Source organism: Pararge aegeria, chromosome 13 (genome assembly GCF_905163445.1).
Source record: "Pararge aegeria chromosome 13, ilParAegt1.1, whole genome shotgun sequence".
Classification (NCBI taxonomy): Eukaryota; Metazoa; Arthropoda; class Insecta; order Lepidoptera; family Nymphalidae; genus Pararge; species Pararge aegeria.
In genome coordinates this window covers 17,382,531-17,403,651 of record NC_053192.1, presented here as the reverse complement: position 1 = coordinate 17,403,651, position 21,121 = coordinate 17,382,531, and the positions used below count along the sequence as shown (strand labels likewise).

Sequence of the window (21,121 nt, the reverse complement as noted above, 5' to 3'; positions counted from 1 at the left end):
TTAAATTTTTTATATTAATTTGATTTATTTTTATCGTAGTCTTACTTACTTCTCATTTACTTTATTCACTATTTGTTTTAATTTTTGCCATAATATATGCCTGTATATTTTGCCCGATATAGAAGACCTTAGCATGTTATTTATTATCTTACTAGCATACCCAGCCCGCTTCGCCGGGTTAGATTTTGCTTTATTTTATTTAAACAATAAACTTACATCATTAAATTTTTAATTTAATTCTCATAATATATTAAATCATTTTTTTTCTCTCCATATTCATTCTCTTATCGAGCGGGTGAAGATCATTATCTACTCCCATGTACACCCAACAATAGAATATCATCGTAGTAAATAAAAGCTGTATTTGACAGTTTGACAGTTAAAAAATATGAGTGCTCCGATCGTCACCAAACTTTACAGGATTACTCGCCAGGTCAATCCGGAGATTCCCTTAAAGTTTCATTGAAATCGGTCCAGCCGTTTCGGAGCCTATACGGAACATAACCACACACTTTCTCTTTTATATATATATATAGATCTTATTATTATACTAGCTGTGTCTTGAGGTTTCACTCGCGTCAACTACGAATCGCAACGTAGTGCAACATAGTCTACAATTTCCTCAATATAGCATATTATATGTGTGCATAAAAAGATACGTTCCCTTGGAAATATAATAAATCGATTAACTAGAATTTAATGAGCGCAAACAAAAGCAGAAAACTATAAATAGATCATTAGGTCACTAAGCGTCACAAACAAATTAAATGACAGCACGTTGAGTGATCGGTTTAAGAAGATTCGTATGCGCCGCGGTAAGCCCATTGTCCCTTTGGCGTCCACCCCAAACATGACAGTGTCACGGTCGAGACGTGACACCATACTTCAATGCGCTTTCTTTGATGTCACGCTCCCGCCATGTTCTCCGGATCACGCCCACTCTTTTTTTTATACAAATACAAATTTGACCTTGATTCCCACCTTTAGTAGGTGATGAGCAGTGGCGTGCACAAGGTTTTTGACCAGGGTATGCATAAGGAAAAAAGATGGCATAAAATTGAAAAATCCTTCCCCTTTATGAGTTATACAAAAGTTTTATGGTATGCAGTGCTTTTGCGTATCTATGAAGTGCTCGCCACTGGTGATGAGGCAGTCTGATGGTAGCGGGCTAATCTGTAGGGGGTGTAGCTGTTATATTAAACCCACCCCTAATTGGTTTTAACACTGCTTTATACTGGAAGGCTAAATCAATGATAACTAGCCACGGCCGAAGCCTTTCAATTAATATCCGAATTGCCGGACCACACTTGCAAGATACCACAGCGCTCGGCACTGAACAAAGGAAATTTACTTACTATTGTTACCCTAAAACAACTAACTTTAGGTTTTTGTGATTGAAGTCAAGCGCTTATATTTTCTGCGTGACCTTCTGAATTGGGTCTAAAGCTTCGCTCGTTAACAAGTTTTAGTCTTACCACGGGAACTGTTTGAGAGATCGGCATAAAAAGTACACGTCTGACATGCATACCTAATTTCTAAGCGGTCTGCCCGCGGCTTAGCTCGTAAACAATTTTCAATTTTCCTTCGGGAACTACTTAATGAATCGGGATAAAAGGTAGCCTATGTTCTTTTCTATGTCAAAGGCTACATGCACGCCAAATTTAATCAAAATCCGTTCAGCCGTTTTTGCGTTACATTTATAATGTTAAGTAGGGAAGTAGGATTTTATGTAAAAAATACTCTCCTTGTCTATTCGATGTCCAAATTAGTTGTTTCTGTCATTAGCGGATAACGCTATGCATTGTCAGTTATTGCTTTATACAGGATAATTTTGAAATTACTGCGGAGTTTTTTTGCCACTATATTTCCACTAAATTTTTAACTTTTTTTTTTACGATGTCCGAGCATAAAATAAGCAAATCATGGCTACTCGTAATAGGTATAATTAATATCCCACTACCATCTTACGCTGCATCATAACTTACCACCAGGTGAGATTGCAGTCATGGGCTAACTTGTAGTGGATTAAAAAAAATACATCGTAATGTGTGGGCATGCAAAAATAAGTAATGTGTTTTAAAATTTAAAAAGTTATTATTATGCTTTATTTTATGGAATTACCGCTGCGACGATAGGACCGAGTGCGAGAACGTTGATCGCAAGTTAACAGCTGAGAGCTATTGTAGAGTACCCATAATTATCTTTTCCTGGGACTAATCTTCTGTAACCGTTAATTCCTGTATCGTTAAGAAAAACATTAAAAAAATATATGTTCATAAATTTGGTTCATGTATGACAAATTAAAATATCTGCACTGAAAAATAAAATATATCCTGTATATCGTCATCTTAATTAGCCAAATAACGTGCCTAAGCACAGATCTACTCTTAGGAAAAGGATGAATGAATGAATGAATGAATACACTGTTATTGTACACCACATAAACGTAGTAAAATTATAAATAAAAATTTAACAAAAAGTATACAATTTGGCGGCCTTATCGCTACATAGCGATCTCTTCCAGGCAACCAAAGGGGTTAAAAACACAGCTCAAGAAGAGAGGTAGGTGATGCATTCAAATAAACATGCATATATACCTGTATATACCAATATAATATATACATACTCGTATAATAAACTTGATAGGTTAAAGGATGGATGTTTATTCAAAAAATATTTACAGCTCTCAGACCTTTTGTTACTGCTACCATCACATCGATTCTAACTTGTTAATGTTTGCTGTACACGAAAGCAATCGACATAGCATCGAGCCACCGATACATATGTGCATGCGATGACCCAGTTCCATGTCTTTAATCGCTTTTATAATGACCAACAATTGAGGCCTCTTAATGATTTAATGAAGATGACATACATGTTGTGCGAAATTAGTTTAGTGCTATGTAGAATTAGACATCTTAATGACAGGGTCAAACTGTGGTTCGTCGCGCAGCAAGCGAATTTCTTTTATTTACTTTTGTTAATAAATTAAAGTCATTGGTATATCTTCTATCTATATATGTAAAAGAAAGTGGTGTTACTTACACCTTTTATAGCTCAAGAAGGGCTGGACCAATTTTTATGATATTTGATTTTTTGGATTCCTAGACCGGAATAGGTTAATAAGTGTATTATGTAGGTATTAGCTTAGTTGAACTGATTTCTTATTTTCACGTCGATCTTTCCGATAGCCTCCCAGTAACAAGTTTTAAAATATAACATTCATAAAAAAAAATATCCGCAGTACGAAGTTCGCCGACAGCTAGTTTCTTATGAAATCAAACAGTGGCCATTAATGAACCGTAAATTGTCTTTTTTACGGATTTTCTTGCAATCTGAAACCTAACTTAGCTCCTCCGCTAAAAGACGGGGAGACTAGATTCCAGTCATGAGGCACGAGATATAAGAGAATTGTGAATAGATATAGATACTTTAAAATTATTTGAATGTAAATTTTTCTTTATAGTACAACAGAGACCCAGTTAATCTGACATATGCCTATTATTTATTGGTCTAAAATAATAAACAATGAAAACATTTTGGGAAAATTGAATCAATAGTTTGTTGTAAAGGAATCATCTTATATAGAGTGTAAGATGCGCGGTGCAGCGGCGGTATCAATTCAATGTAATGCGGTCGTTTAGTCCAAAAGAAAAAAAAAGTCATACTTTTTAATGTAGAGTTTCATATTTTTGTAAAGAACCACGATAAAAAAATTAACTTTGTTTAAATCTTCACTGTATAAATTAATGAATTAACGTATAGAATTAGACATTCAACATTTATATAAATAAATTCCAATAAATCACAGTTTTTATTTGAGACATTTACAAAATATGTTATTGACTCATTATTTTCCATGTGTAAATATTCCCCAATCACGTATATATTACATAAATTTTTCCTGTCGATGAATCATTTGGTTTATTGAATTTTATCAGCGGTTATATATTTATCAACTGATACCGCAATACGTTTCTAAGTAAACAACACTGTAAACTCATTATATCTTTTCCGAATCATATTTTTGATAGAATATCCGGTCCGGTGGACTCATATTTATAGTTTCCTTTTAACCGACTTACAAAAGCTGGAATTAATTCAATGTGTTATTCTTTTCGTTAGTTCAACTTATGTAACTATGTGTATGCATTCAAAAATGTGAGGATCTGATAAAGATCTCGAACCGGGCAGGCGAGGCTAACCTAAGTTAGATTTTATATTTTTGACAATGACATTATACCAAACCTCCATTTATTTAATTATAAAAGGACTTCTCAGTTCCAAAATAACTAACATCTTTACATAATACCCCTTAGCCCTTCCGAGTTCTGTGTTTCCTAATTCTTACAACCTGAGTATCTTAAAAACAAGAGTGAGGCTAGGCATCTTCTGGGCTAGAACGTCCCATCTTAGGCCACATCTACACTTTCCATCATGTGAGATTATATATTAGAAATGCGAAAGTGTGTTTGTTGGTTTGCTCTTCCTTAACAGCCTAACTAAGCATCCAATCAAGTTGATTTTTGGCATAGAGTTAGTTCAAGGGACGGAGAGTAAAATAGACTTTTTATCCCAAGAAAACCAAATAACAAATTCCTTGGGAACCGTAATAAAAGCGGACGAAGAACGCTACTAGTGTTTTTAATACGAGTCAAAAATAGTCGGTTACGCTAATCTATAACTACAAATGATATAAAATTAGATACACGACTGTAAACATGTTCAATGTCCAATGAATAGGTACTTCGATGGCATTATTTGTTTACGTGCAGTTTGTTGAATAAGTACTTACTATTTATGTCTTCATTAGTTAAGGCCTGAGTGGAAAACTACGCTTTATTCCAGTACTCCATTATCCTTATACATCGCAAGATCAGCGTGTGATAACGCCATTTCTATTACAATAATAGGTTTTGACTACTAATGCTTGAAAGTAGATTGATTACTATTGCACTGGTTCCGATTTATTGGTTTTCGTTGAGGAGACACATTCTTTAAACCTCAACTTCTGATTTAATCCTTACCTAATTTGTGAACGTGACGAAATTATTAAATTCGACAAATCTGTCAAATTTTAGGAAGTTTTATTTATTTCGTACTTTATAGCATCACAAAACGATAAGCGTAGTCGAAAAAGCAAAAATGGCGAAGTTTTAGATTTTTTGAACATAATTTCACTGTCAAAGGTTTCACTACCATACTTTTGTAGCAATTTCCTAATTCCACGTTCTTGTACCGGATGCGTCCAGCAAACTAATACCATTATTCTGGCTAATTTGTAAATTGTTTATCTATCCACGGAATTTATAATTTAATTCACATCGAAACTTTGAATATTTGAATGCAGGTTTTCGTTAAATATAGGTTTATTATACCATGTGCTATAATATGTGATGTCATCTGTAATCATGGGTTGCTCAGATGATTGTTAATAATAAGATAAAAATATAACAAATTTGGTACCAGATGAAAGGTCAAACATTAACACAATTTACTACAAAAATTCGTTTAGCTGTATACCTGGGAATTACTATAAACAAAGTCTTATTTTAGTCACACTTTTAGCGCCGAACAATTTAAAAGCTGTTTCAGTCAGTTTGATTTATATGAATTGTTCATTTGAGATGACTTAACCCGAATACCTCGACAGTGGAAACTGTTGACATAATTCTTGGATTTTACTCCACTCAAATCTAGTGCAAGACCTCTATTGCTCTTACGGAAATAGTCTTAGCGTGGGAAGCTTTGTGATCGAAACTTCTCGTATTCTGTATATATCGACTGGAGCCCGAATTTTTGGACGCACTTCATTCTGGGATCTTTGTTAACTATAAAACCGTGTTTACTTATACGCATATTCACTGGAAAAATATCATGAAATTGTACTCTTCTGGTAAATCCATAGTAACTGTTTTTGACTGTTTGATCAGTGGTAATACTGAAGTGAAAGCAACAGAATTCTACTCTAGTGCCAATCGAACGTCTTGGCATGTACCTTAGGGCCAACTTCCTCAATTTGACTTTATGTTGAAGCTGCTCAGATATATACGCAGCATTACTCATATCTTCAAAATACTCCAGACAACTGCTTTTGGTGTTTTCGTAAACCATAAAGCATGTGATCTTTACTTTCTCAAAAATCTTTAAGTTTTCCATATCTACATCTAAATTGCCATTAAGCGTATACGGCTTCCAAAATTGTTTCATATTGCACCAAGCAAGACATATAACGCTAATAGCACGTTCATAAGAAGAATTTGCAACCAAGTTAATGAGTTATTTTCGGAAATAGACATTTTATCTTTTTCTTTCTAAATTCAAACTATCTATAAAGGATATCTTGTTGAGAACCGACTAGATAATTTTTCCGCCGCTAGTTCGGTTTTTGGTATGTTCCTGTCTAGTAATTTATGTTATAATCTCTTTATTTTGTATGCGGCTGTAGCCAACTTATTCGTTTTTAGTTTTATAATAATGCTATGAGAAACAATTAGGTTTTATTTTTAGAAATATGTATTTTTTTATGACAATACACACCGCCATCTAGCCCCAAAGTATACAGATAAACACCCAGACACTGAAAAACAATCATGTTCATCACACAAACATTTCCCAGTTGTGGGAATCGAACCCACGGCCTATGACTCAGAAAGCAGGGTCGCTGCCCACTGCGCCAGTCAGCCGTCAAATAATATGAATTTAAATATATTACTGTATGTTACCACAAAATAAATAAATAAATCTTCTTTTTAGATAGATAGGCACGTTATATTTTCTTCTTTTCATTCCTTCTACCAGTCAACTTCGTCTTTTAACGCATATCTATGTTTTGGCACACAATCTACCCATATTCTATCTCTTCTTTGATTCTTTTCTCATCGTTAGATTAAAGATCGCAGGTCAAGTTCATCACGGAATTTTTAATCAGTTGGTAGGTACTGTAATCATATGAAAGACCTCTAGTGCCCTTACGGATATAGATTTAGCGTGGGAAGCATTGTGATCAGATAAACATATTAACAGTTTGAGTGTTGGTAAATTAGCATGTAATGAAGTAGCATTTTTTGCACACTTTCCAAACTATTTTTGGGTTTGCGCTGTCAAATATCACCTCCTACTTATAACGGTGTGATGCTTTAATAAAAATAATAATTGTCTCTGAATACAGTGCTTATCTGCTTTTAAAAAGTCGTTTTTAATAATATCAAAAAACGCCAATTAAATAAATATTCGTTCCCATAAGGTTTATAACTGAAAAAGTGATAGGCGATTAGTTTATTTCTTCTTCTTAGTACACATAGTACCACCTACCACATCACCGGCCTACTACAAACATGGTCCTCTCAGAATGAGCAGGACTGGCCTAAACCCACTACGCTGGCCAAGTGATGATTGGTGGACTTCACTCGCCTTTGAGAACGTTATGAAAAACTTTTAAGGTTCCAGACTTCCTCACCCTAGTGTACGGTAGCTATGGTGATACGCTGGACCGTAACAATAGGAAGATCTTCCTCCGAGCGGGTGATCGTGCTCGGGGACCGAGGTCCGATCATTCATTTTTGGAAGTTGTATATATAGGCATTCTTCGTGAACACTTCGTTAGCGCGATGCAGGATTTTTTTAGCGCCATTTAGTTCTGTAATGTGGAGACCGCTACACTAGGTTTCACCAAATAGTTTTCGAAAGAGCAGCCTTAATGCCTGCCCCGCGGAGCACCCTATGCCGCCAACGTCACCGCTGTCTAGTCACCGCTCCAGCGCGTAAGTTATTTTGGCAGCACCTGCCTCGGGACCAACAATAAGAGACGCCACGGCCCGTGTGAAATGGTGAGGTGAGTGGATATTTATAATTGTAATCCAGGCGGAGTGTCCGCGACATGTGGAAATAGATTTTTTATGTATATACATACGTATAATGATAGCTTCATCTTGTTTTTGATTGTGGGTGGACTCCCGTTCGGGTGCAGAGCTTGAATGCGTGTATACATTAAACAAGTTAGCGGTGATGGCCTAGTGGTTAGATCTTTGGCCTCCCTTTCGGGGAAACCGAGTTCGATCCCGGCACTCTAACTATTCGGAGCTATGTGCGTTTATAACTTATAATAAAATATCACTTTAACGGCTGATTGGCGCAGTAGGCGGCGACCATGATTTCTGAGTCCAAAGTTGTGGATTCCCACAACTGGAAAATGTTTCTGTGTTTTACAAGTCTGGGTGTTTATCTATATTTCATAAGTTCATAAGTTATAATATTTATGTATATTACTTATAAAAATATTCTTAGTACCCAAAACACAAGCTACTTTGGGGCTAGATTGCATTGTATATTTATTTATTTAACGAAGGAGTGAAACATCGTGAGGAAACCTGCAAGTCTGAGTTCATCATATTATTTTTAAAGGTGTGTGTTTTAAAGTCTACACTTGGCCAGCGTAGTGGACTACGGCCTTAACCCTTTTCGTACTGGGTCTGTGTCCTGTAGTGAGCCGGTGATGTTTTTAATGATGACATAAAAAAGTGAGACTTAGTTTAATATTTAAGATTTTCGCATTCTTCTTATTTTACTATTTTCACCATACAGGTCGTCTGAACTGCTAGTTTCATTGACTTTTCACTAACACTTGGCTTTCCGCCAGGAATGTATTTTTACTTCATTTTTCATGTTCCTCTCTGGTCATGGCCACATTTAAAATACAAGGAAAAATCGAAAATTGAGATTTTGTTTTAATATCAAAACTCAGTTAATGAGGGCAGCATGATAATAGCTCATTGGTTGAGTTTAAGAGTTTACATGACTAAATTACTTTGTATTATAACTGAATGTTGGCAAATTATGTGAAAATGTATGGACAAAAACTAGAAGCTTTTTAGATGGCACTTTTGTACATTACATGAGAAATGTGTTCACGGTAGTGAAATGATGGCGATTACCATATTCGTAAAATTAATACTAAGCGAGGGTTCCAAACGCATCCTTGTCTAAGAAGAAGCCACACAGCAAACTTAGCTAACTTTCTTTTTTGTTATCACCATCTCACATTGTGATTTAAAATTATTAAAAGAGCAACCTAGTTAGGGTAATAATGAAACTTAAACTTTAACTTTAGTAGCTCCTTATCTTCTTAGTCACTAACGAATTATACCTAGAACATTTAAGTTTTTTTTGTTTGTCTTTGCTCTTTATAGATCAAAACAAAAGAGTTTTTATATCTGTGCAATGTGCATACACATTTTCGTATTATATTGGGTGATAAATATCCACACATGTCAAATGTAAGGATATCAATTAACATTTACGTAATCAGATTTAAAAAAATAAACCGCCCTTGTTAAATTTGATTTTTTCCACAACCAAAAGTTGCCTATGTTAGGTACTCTCCGTCTTTTCAACTATATCTATCTCTTTGCCAAAAATCGAGACGATTGTTTAGGCGCGAAGGAAATAGGAACAAACAATCAAATAAACTTTCGCATTTATAATCAAGAATATCGAGTGGTGGCAGACATGTATTTACTACGACTAATTGCATTACTTATTTAACATGTGTTTCTTGAGTTATTAATTTTTACCTTTTAATGCTACGGAGGTTCCAAACGCCTAGAAAGGATGTGCCAACGCGTTTGGAACCCCGGTACTAATAGCTCTAACGGTCAAATTTCAAATTCAAAAAATTCCTTATTCATGTAGGCCTATCAAAGGCACTTATGAAGCGTTCATACATATTATATGTTAACACAAGTTGTAAGGGAATGGTTATAAGTACGTTTGACAACTTAAACTTAAAGCAATGAGGGTTCCAAACGCGCCCTTGTTTAAAAAGAGCCCACAAAAAACTTAGCAGGGTAACGTTGAAATTATCTTCAAAACTAAGAAAATTATAATATGTAGCGCATTCAAAAGAAGAGGCCGGTATCTTCGGAACAGCTAATAAAAGACAAGATAGATGTGTGGATGTAAATAATATATTTCCAGATGAATTCGCGTTAGACTCTAGTAACTAACACTAGATACTAAAATAACGGTTGAATCACTCCGGCCCGCTTGTAGGTGCTTTAGCTGTGTTCAGTTATGTGTTTAGGCAAAAAACCTTTAAATATTTTGAATTACCAACAGGCTATTACCTTTTTGTTCTCAAAATATTGGTCACGCAAAAAAGTGTTTGAATCGATATAAACATGGGGCAGAGGGCATAAAAATTAGTGTGATATTAAAAAAATTAAATGCAACAGTTAATATGTTAACTTCAATCACATTTCATATAAGCTGCAAATCCCCATTTCACGCATTTTGAGAAATTGTTTTAGTGGAAACTTTTTTAAGTGGAAACAAAGATCTTACAAGGAATCTATTTTGAAAATTGTATTGTCCCTTATTCTATCAAAAAATATCATATTATGCAGCTTTCCAATCCATTGCATCCCCTTAACAAATTCCCATGTAAATTAGTTTACCCATTCCAAGATCTGCCCGGATAACCATAATATTTAAAACTAATGTTTAGGTATTGCTGTCGTTTTTCGCAAATAAAGTAATTCTACTCTATTCTATTTGAATTATCCTTAACCGCATTAAGAGATGATTAAAAAATAACTCTTTTAGAGGATTTGAATAGAATATTCAAAGCTATTCTAATTTGAATAGCTCTATCTTCAAAATCATAGGATCTTCTTACTCTCGTTTTATCTTTTCGTATAGAATTTAAAACCTTTTCGTAGCGGACAGCAAACACTTACTAAAAAAGGGTCCCTCACTTCGTCAGAATATGGTACGCAGAAACTGTCCTTCGTACCCCATTTAGGGATATATTTCCAAAATAAGAATATAACTCTTAAAAATGAAATGGTAAACGCAGCGTTGGTCGGTCCCCAAAGACCTCGAAAATAAAAAAATATCTTCCTAAAATCAAAAGTAACTAAAACTATGTTGCAAGCCCCAAAACGATTTCCCACCTACCGACTTTATATATTGGTGGTTGATATATAAAGGTTATAATTTAGAAACGTAATTTTTATTAAGACATTTAGTGTACCTAATCCATTGTCTAACGTTAAATATGTAGCTGTATCATTGAATTAATAAAACTAATTGTGGAAATGAGCCAATCTATTTTCGAAACTCTTTATTTTATCTTTAGAATCGTATTGTATTTATTTACGTTTTCAAAGTGAAAGCCAACATTGCAGTTTATTGTAAAACTAGATTTTTCCCGCGTTCTTAGTTCGTTTCTTTTTAGTCTATAGCGGTTTTTTTTTTTAAATCCAATCCTATATTAGCCTTTACTCTGCGGCCCTTTGACTTACTCTATACTATATACCATGCTTATTTCTGCCGCTAAGCAGCATCGTCGCAATGCTGTGGTCCGCAGGGTGAATGAATAAATGAATACACTTTTATTGTACACCAAAGAAAAAAAGTAGTTACAGAGATATAAATTCATAGCAAGCATACAATTTGGTGGCCTTATCGCTACATAGCGATTACTTCCAGGCAACCAATGGCGTAAAAGGAAAAAACATAGAAAAGAGGTAGGTGGTGCAATAAATAAGATTTAAAATTATACAAATATATAAATACTATATATTTGTATATATACTATATATACTATAAAATATTACATATAAATACAAATAAAATATAAACATATGAAATTACCCATAACATAGGGTGATTACGTATCTCACAAAAGGTTTGCGACGGTTGAAAATCCTGCGATCCCTGCTGTCAATCGTCACTTATACAAAAATGAAGTTTGTCAGCAAAGATTGCAAGAATTACGTTTGTCGCAAGCCTGTCGTGAGATACGTAATCACCCTACTGGTCTGAAGGGCGTGGTTGCCGCTGTAATTAAAGGCACTAAGACTTAACACCTACGCCTCAGGTTTATGGGCACAGCGCAAAATTTTGCAGGATGTGTTCCTTGCATGCCCTGGGATGTGTTGCTCTGTTTATAGACGATGGTTTTCCACTCACCATCAGGTGGGATATCTGATATAGTTAGATAGCTAAATAATTATAAAAAATCTGCTTGGTCCATCAATTAATAGTCTATACACACCAGTTACACCATTTATAACTCAAGAACGGCTGGACCAATTTGAATGATATTTCATTTTTTGGATTTCGCTTAGTCCGGAATAGGATAATAAGTATTAAAATATAACATTCATAAAAAAAAAGATCCGCGCTACGAAGTTTGCCGGGCAAAAGAAACAAAGTAATATAAATATTAAGTTTGATTATATACCTGCAAATTCATTTTTAAATTATTGAAATTGAAAATATCGCTTAGAGGGCGTATTATCGTCTTCGCGTTGAAATCTGCGTTCATAACAGTGGTCATGACGATGATGAAGATGATGAATTCTCGACTGCCTACGCGTAACGTGCTATCAGAGGCACGGAAGAATTTAATAGACAAAATTTGAAATGCTGAAGTAGTATTCTTTGTTAATGTCCACAAAATACGCGTCTACTGCTCCCAGTCGTAGGAATTATCGTAGATACTAGGGCTTTAACGATTAGCGTGAAACTGACGGGTTTCTATTTGTAGTGGTTTGCAAGGACTCCGCGTCCGCCGCCGAGCGAAGCTCGTAAACAAAGCTCTATTTATAAACCTCATGATATTTATTGTTTGTGTTTTGCCGTCACGCGTAATCGTATCGAGAAATTACCAACATTCCTTATGTTTAATTGATATCAACTTTTAATTGGCTTATACTTGGTTCACATGCTCGTGACGTGGGGTGCTGGGTATAAAAATTGTTATGATATTTTGGATTGATTTTATGTCAAGTAATCTTATACTTAATATATAAAGCTGAAGAGTTAGTTTGTTTGTTAACTTGAACGCGGTGATGTCTGGTCTGATTTGAAAAAATATTTTATTTTTGGTCAGTTAATGGATGTATCGCGTCTTTCCAAATGGCGTTTAAAATTCTTGGAAAACAATTTATCATAATCCCTAAACTCATCACCAGTGTTATATTGACGTTCAGCATACAATTCGTACAGCTTTTGCCTATTTTTATGAAGTTCAACTGTCGCCCACTCACTGAAAACTAATGCATCAGTAATCACAACCGAATTACTAGTAAATATAGAATGAAATAGTCTGTTAAAGGTATTGAAAAAGGAGCGGAAATCGACGAAGGCTATAGGCTTAATAATCACGCAAAGACAAATATGAGCACACTAGCACCTATTAAGAATGTTTAAAAATCTGGGGTTTTTTATTGAGAGCTTCCGCTGCGGGTGGTGCCTAAACGGTTAAAGTTTAACACACAGTTATTCCCATTTCAAAGTGCTCGTAAAAAAGACTGACTTATACGTAAACGAAGTCGCGAAGGTGTGCTAGTATAGTTATAGTAATCGTTAAAACCTACCACGGTTTGATGATAAATCTTGTCATATAAAGGAAGTTTCGTGACTGACAAAGTATCCCTGATGATAGAAACATTAAATTTGGACGACGTATATTCCGCATTCTTGTTTTTAATATATGTCTACATAGTGCTTGACTGCTTACACATCGGATGGTAAGAGATAATGCAGCCTAGACAAGAGCGGGCTTACCTAGAAAATTTGCTTTTTCTTCTGTTTTGAGGTAGGAGAGGAAAATTAAAGCCAAAGGGCATAGAAGAAATCAGTTCCTGTGTGTTTCGTGACTTTGGGGATGGGAACCCCGAAAGGGTTGAATCAGGGATAAAAAAAATATATATACTACGACAATACACACATCGCCATCTAGCCCCTAAGTAAGCGTAACGTGTGTTTTGGGTGCTGAGATAACTGATGAATATTTCTATACATAAATACTTATTATATAGATATAAACACCCAGACACTGAAAAACATTCATGTTCATCGCACAAACATTTTCCAGTTGTGGGAATCGAACCCACGGCTCTAGACCAAGAAAGCAGGCTACTGCGCCAATCGGCCGTCAAACGTTGACGTCAAAATGAAAATTGTTTTCAAGCTGGATTTTATTTGCGTGTGTGCGGTAGGAATAAGCATTGCATTAGTACTTCCACTGATGAACTCTGTCACAAAAAGGTCTACGACACCTGTTTTTCATCCCCAAAGAGATCGAACAAAGTCTCTTAATTCGTTTAAAGGAAATTGCATACAATTTCACAATAAACTACCAATTGACATGTTGGAGATGTCTCTCAAAAATTTCAACTAAGTAAAGTCCTATTATAGTATAAAGGAATACGATCGATAAACAAGCTTGGATGCGAATTATTGCTCTAACCAGGTTACTCTACTCATAATTTTAAATGTCAATGTGACGTGGTGATAAAATAAAAGAACACCCGGCTAAGTTTGTTGTGGGCTTCTTCGTAGACCAGGATGCGTTTTGAACCCTCGTAGCTTTAGTTTAAAGTTTACGAATGTGGTTATCGCCATCATCTGACTACCGTGTACACATTTATCACGTAGTCTACGCTAATAAAAGATATTTTTGATTTTTACTTTTCGACCGGATTGTAGTTTCTGCTAACAAAAAAATAATAGTATCCTTAGAGGATGTTTTTTATATGAATTCAATAATACTAATCAATCTGGATAAAGTTCAACACAGACGTAGGTTCAGCACTATGAATATAATGTGCTAAAACCGTAGCGGTTTTCTTAGCACGTGAAATTATCAATAATATGAAATTCTTGGTGGACGAAGTCGCTGGCATCTACTAGTTTTGAAACCCTAAAGATAATCTAATTGTGTGTAATGTTGTGATAATGTTACCGTGAAAACTTGTATTGATTATTTTCTAAATATTCTATTTACTCGCGGCTTCGTTCACATAAAAGATAACAGATATATTTAGTATTGTATGTTTATATGTTTGGACGGGCTTATCTCTAAAAGTACCGGTCCGATTAAAATACATTCATTAGAAAAAGATATTAGGACATCTATAAAAAGTAAAATTGTAAAGGGGAAATGATTTGCAAACAAATCATATTCCAGTTTATACATATGTAAAAGTTACCTAAAATAAAAATTATCTCAGCCGTTACAAATAATTGTAATGAGTGTGATTGTGTGAATTGTTATTATACCTTACGTTGTTTTTTTCTTGGCATAGTGACCCATGACCTCATTTGACCTCAAATGTAAACTCACAATGCTATGGTTGTCACCGCGTATTTCTTATGAAAACATTGTACAATTAGTTAAGTACTTTTTTTACAGAAAATATTGATACTGAGGAATATGTAGGTATAGTTGAACTGTTTTCTTGAAAATTTTGTAGTACAATAAAAATTTACATTATTTATTCAATAATAAGTATGACTAAATACCCTTTCGGCATGAAACTCCTTTGCGACTTACCTTGTATATGTGCATCTAACATGATGTTTAGAGGAAATCCAACGCCTATAAACTGGCGTCGTCATGTAGAAATACTGTTTTTCACAACTTTCGAAATTCTTTTAAATTCAATATAAATCTTAGTTTACTTTCACGCGATCGAATACGTAAACGTAGGTTAATCACACTATGTCCTTCAAAAATGAGGCGTAGGTGTTAATAAGCCTTTGATTTCAACCGCAAGGACGCCCTTTAGACTAGAACACAGTAGAAATAAGCATGGCGATAGTACTTACCCGGACAGGCTCTGTCAAAAGAATTTCTACTACTACCTAAAAGAATGCAAGCTACCTTGAACAAAAGTAACAAAATCAGTTGCGTTTTCGCTGGGAATCTGAACGGACTGAAGTTCTTTTCAACTGCACTAAGTACTTACTTTATAAACAAAGTAATATCTGTTTTCTAATGTTCTTATAAATACACAACTGAGCGGCTGAATCCATCTTGACGATATTTGATTCGTAGGCGTCTCGCATACACGGACATAGGATACTTTTTATCGCGAGATAACAATTTTATCCCACGGGTACCTAAGCAGAATTTCTATGCGGATTGAGTTACGGGAAAAATCTAGTTTTCCATCCTAATTATTGTCTAGGTATTTTATGATCCAACTAGTTGTGCGTTGCGGTTTCACTTCGTTTTAAAACCTTTATCATAAAATTGGTTCGGTAGCCTAGTTTTTTTAACCGGTGTGGGAGGTCCAGACGTAAAAACGTACAACGGTTCACCTGTATATTATTTTAAGTAGAGACTGTAGAGATAGCGATGCAATAATTTATTTCCACATAATATATCAACATTAATTGAGTGAACTGTGAACTAATAATGTAACTGTTAAAGCGTTGATCACCTAAATTAAGTTTTTCTTATTTATAATATTAATGTAAGAACTATAAATAAATATTTTCTCATTTGTTCGCTATCTGCCAGCGAAGGTCCCGTCAAAATCGGTCCGGCTGTTTTGGGAAATTAGCCGGAACCAACAGATGTCTGTTGGTTCCGGCTAATACAAAAATCGAAAAGATTTTTGTATACGTTGGTACGTATCGTATACTTTTATAGGCATTAAGTAAAATGCTGTGATTTAGACATTCGAAACAGACGCTACCTAAATAAATTAATTTACTTGTATGGATTGAATTAATGAATAGTTTGCATCATAATAATATTTAATTATTTTCACGCAGCAACAGGGCGACGGATTGTTTTTGCCTTTAAACCCAGATGGCTAAAGGCTTTATTATGCTGGAAAATCAAATCCACGCGAACAAAGTCGCAGCACTTAATCACACTAATTTTACACCCAGTACGTAATCTAAGAAACCGGCATTTAAAAATCACAACAATTCCATTTAACGACTTAAATCCTTAAATTAAATTAAAATGTTAGATTATTTAATTTTAATAAATAAAATAATTTTATTAATTTAATTTAATGATTTTATCTTCTTAAACTATTTAAACATTGTTGTAGCTCACCATAATGTCGTATATAGTTTGGTCACTGGATGAAACACGCGTACACTCTGAACGTAATCGCGGAGCGGACTGGTTGCTGGAGCGCGCGCTTTTAGTGATGTAATGGCTGCTAAGGATTTAATAATATCGATAGTGCTAGTTCCACAGGGCTTACGTGATCGATTACTTGTATACTCACATGTGTTATCTTTATCTTGTCGATTGTAATCAGAATTTGGAATTTGGTCTATAAATAAAATGTTAATAGTTTCGAGTACATTGAAATTATTAGAAATACTTTGCACTGTACATTAAATTACTTTAAATACTTTTAATAGACAAGAGTACACTGGTTTTCTATCTATACAATCATGGGCGAAAAACTAAACTAGCACAAGCACCCTATTTCAGCTGTATGAAGGTTGAACACAATGAGCTACAAATGGTACACGAATGATATATTACGTGCCCAAAATAAAAGTTAAAATTTGACATTGACAGACCAAGTAGCAGGCCCACCTTTCGGTAGGTGGAAGTCCACTACCTGTAAACAGAGCAACACTATGCAGGGTATGCGAGAATGTCGTTCCTCACCCCGGCAACCACGCCAGACCGGAACCCGGGCGTGCTCCTAGGCAACAGCGACCTGCTGCTTGGTGGCAGAAATAAGCATGTCGTTACTACTTCCCGGATGAGCTGATGCTGAGAATTAGTAGAAGTAGCGCTTTTTGTGACAGATTACAAAAAGCTCTACTACATTGTATGACAAAATGAAAACTTACAACTACATTATCTACAATTAATAAAAATCTGTATAATGCTTTTTATTTTCAGTTATCATAGTATTCTTATTAAATAAATTCAAAGAAATCAGAGCATCACTAGCCGAGCATAAAAAGTACAAGAAGATTATCTCAAATGATGTAACCAGTCAGTTTATAGTAAATTGGATGAATTGAAATGGCCTGTTATGAATTTAGGAGTTTTCAGTGATATTCCTACACCTGAAACTACTGTTTACCTACCACCTACCTATGTACTTGTTATTTTAAGTCGCTGTTAATTCAGTACATCACTATGTCACTTATAATGAGTGATTGTCCTTGAATTTGGGTTTAACCCATATTCAAATAATATTTTTGACACGAAGTTTCCCGTACACAAGCTGTTAAGGAATAGCGGATAATAGATAATAGGAGTTAGGTAGAGGTCAAATATATAAATTAATTCGATAGAAATAATAAGGGCATCACTATCTGTAGGGCGAAAACGTATTAAATTAAAGTTCTTATCGCGAATGACGTAACCGGTGCATTAACAAGGAGTTGCACGGATTGGATACAACTGCTGTGTCCTTGGGATTTATTTAGGATACTAGGACTCTCTTTGCGCGGATGTCGTACGAGGCGACTAAGGGAATATATAAAATAGGCCCAAAAGAGTCATTACGGGATCAATGTAAAGAAGTTAAAATAATGAAAAGAAGTTGAATGTTAAAAGTCAGTACATATTTGAAAATTTAATTTATGGCCATAAAAATATAACAAAATTTAATAAGAAAATGGACTTTAACAATATATATATTATATATTAGAAGCAAAAAAAACTCGTGCAATTTACTAGGCTACATAAAATTGCTAATTCATTCAAGGGCAATTGTATATTATTTTATAACAAATTACTGAATGAAATGTTGAAGAAGTCTCTCAATACGTTCAAAGTTTATATAAAACGTAAGCTTACAGAAACACCGTATTATAATGTTAAGGAATACTTAAACCATAAAAAAGCTTGGGTGTGAATTGATAAACTTCACAGCTTAATATTAATTTACTGTGAGATGGTTATAACAAAAAAATACCCGGCTAAGTTTGTTGTGGGCTCTTCTTAAACCAGGGCGCGTTTGAAACGCTCGTAGCTTTAGGTGTAAGTACTATTATGTAAACATATATGTATGAACGCTTTATAAGTGCCTGTGGTAGGCCTACATGAATAAAGAAATTTTGATTTTTTTTATTTTAACGGAGAGCGCGCAGCAGCGTCTTCTGTGCTACTACTACCATCCTGCGATCACCAACCCGTCTACCCAGCGTGGTAATTATGGGCAAACCCTCCCATTGCAGAGACGGTGGCATTGGACTGTTTAGAGTCTTTAGGATTTAAGTAGATCCTTTATACATACGAGTAGGTAGGTATAATATTGAAGTCTAATGCCCATTTTCATTATCCCTAGATATGGCCTCTATAGTAAAAGTAACGTTTCACCAACTCGTTTGTCATAGGTCACGTAGGTTAGGTTACGCCCTCCCCGCAACTGTGTTTCCTGCCACGTATAACCTAGACCAACCTAGACCTCATCATTGCTTTCTAACGGGCATGATTGTCGTCAAGCGCTGGCCTATCGTTAATAAAAAAAAAAGGGGATAACTATTGTTTAAAGGTATGCCTAGAAATAAATATCCTTAGGGTTGGCGTGGTAGTGAACAGGGCCATTAGTAATTCTTTATTTCGTGATATTTGAAAGTTTCAATTCTTTATGGATTAGAGGTACCTAAGCCACAATAAAACTGCCTTATTAAAAGAGTTCCACTGTAATTCACCCAAATGTTTGAGTTTTATGAACCCCCAATGTTTTTTTTTTCCTTTCGCGTGGAGTCGTCATCGTTGTCGGTACCTCGGGGCCGATGTAGACCACTTGTAGTATCGGTATAGTGCTACGATACGCAAAAGCGACTCGCATGTTTGCCAGCATGCAAATCATAAAGTAAAGATACTGGTAAGCTGTGATAGCCCAGTGGGTAGGACTTCGGCTTTCTTTTTGGGGGCCGAGTTCTAATCCCAGCACGCACCTCTTAACTTTCTAAGTTCAAATAAAATATCACTTGCTTCAACGGTGAAGGAAAACATCAAAATTAAAAACAAATCTTAATTAATTTACTTCAAGTAGGCATAATATAAGCACTTTTGAAACGTCAAGTCTGTCTGTTTGTAGTGATTCTACCACCGGTTCGGAAGGCAGATTCTACCGAGAAGAAGCCTGCAAGAAACTCAGCAGTTGCTCTTTTCAAACATTAACAATTTACATTTTACATTTTACATTTTAACATACATTTTTCTATCTTGTGAGGTCAAAGCTGAGCCGGATGCTTCCAAGCAAAAAGAGTTTGTCATTAAGAAATAAATCAATTCGTCGTGAGGAAACCTACATGCCTGAGAGTTTTCCATAATGTTCTCAAAGGTGTGTGGAGTCCAGCAATCCGCACTGGGCTAGCGTGGGGGACTATGGTATTAACCCTTTCTCATTGTTTGTTCCCCGTGTCCTGTAGTGGGACGGTAATGGGTTGATATGATGATGAAGATGATGATGGCTGTTTTTAAGCGCGGTATACACTTTGATATTGCAGGGTGCGGATCTGGACCCGGCCAGCTGTGAAGTCACCAGGTTGGTCCGACAGGTATGCGGCGGCGATAACATATATGGGTAAGTGAGAGCACCAAAACTATTTATATAAGTTACTTATTTATACAACGTGTAACGGAATTACGAAATACTCTTGAAGGGTGCATAAGTATATTTCATAACGAATCACCCTGTAAAAATATAAAATCAAAATAAGCATATTTATTTTTCCGCGAAAACTAATATAAAAATTCCAAGTGTTGACAACCCTGTTGAAGATAAAAGACCAACACGTGCATAGTACCTACGCTAGGCGACGCGTACCTAATAAAGTGACAAGAGTCACTTGATTTTACTTTTACATGTGATGTTGAGGGTGTAGGCTTCTGATTTCTTTCCGTAAAAACTACTAGCGTTTCTATCTAGGTGTTTTATAGTCCACTAAAAGAGACATTGACTGCAACTTCGCCTGTTAGTAAGTGTCTATACACTATTTATTTTTTTAATTTTCTTTTGCACTCAGTTATCCTCTGAAATGGTGTCAGAGACCTTCTTTATGCGACTTTTGCTCTGAAAAAGTGCCAGCTCACGCTTGTCGTGATATAGTAGCAAAACTATATCACGACAAGCGTTTTTTTTTTTACTGCCTTGTAGCTTCACCTTTTACTTACCTACTACTTATGCGCGAGTGGCGCTGTCTTCAGTAGCCCTCAGTGCTCCGTCAAATGTTATTTTTAAAGTTTTATAATGTAAAATGATTAATTAAATTCAAAGAAGCATCAATTATAAATTAACAAAAAATAAAAGAATTTCATTTCATTCAAATTAAAGTGCAATATAATTAGTTTTTTGTTTGTTTTTATTTTTATTTTTAT

The 21,121-nt window shown here is 35.1% G+C and overlaps 2 protein-coding genes across 2 annotated transcripts in view; one reads left to right on the top strand and one right to left on the bottom strand.

Annotated features, from left to right (window-relative positions):
- Positions 1 to 16,950, bottom strand: part of LOC120628558 (transforming growth factor beta-1-induced transcript 1 protein) — a 33,741-nt gene extending 16,791 nt beyond the window's left edge. The window contains exon 1 of the mRNA XM_039896979.1: positions 16,868 to 16,950. Within this exon, the coding sequence (XP_039752913.1) occupies positions 16,868 to 16,870 (3 nt within the window). The 5' untranslated portion in view covers positions 16,871 to 16,950. The remainder of the gene's footprint in view (positions 1 to 16,867) is intronic.
- Positions 1 to 21,121, top strand: part of LOC120628557 — a 70,841-nt gene that overhangs the window by 35,923 nt on the left and 13,797 nt on the right. Inside the window, exon 17 of the mRNA XM_039896978.1 lies at positions 20,251 to 20,327. Coding sequence (XP_039752912.1) covers positions 20,251 to 20,327 — 77 coding nt within the window. The remainder of the gene's footprint in view (positions 1 to 20,250; positions 20,328 to 21,121) is intronic.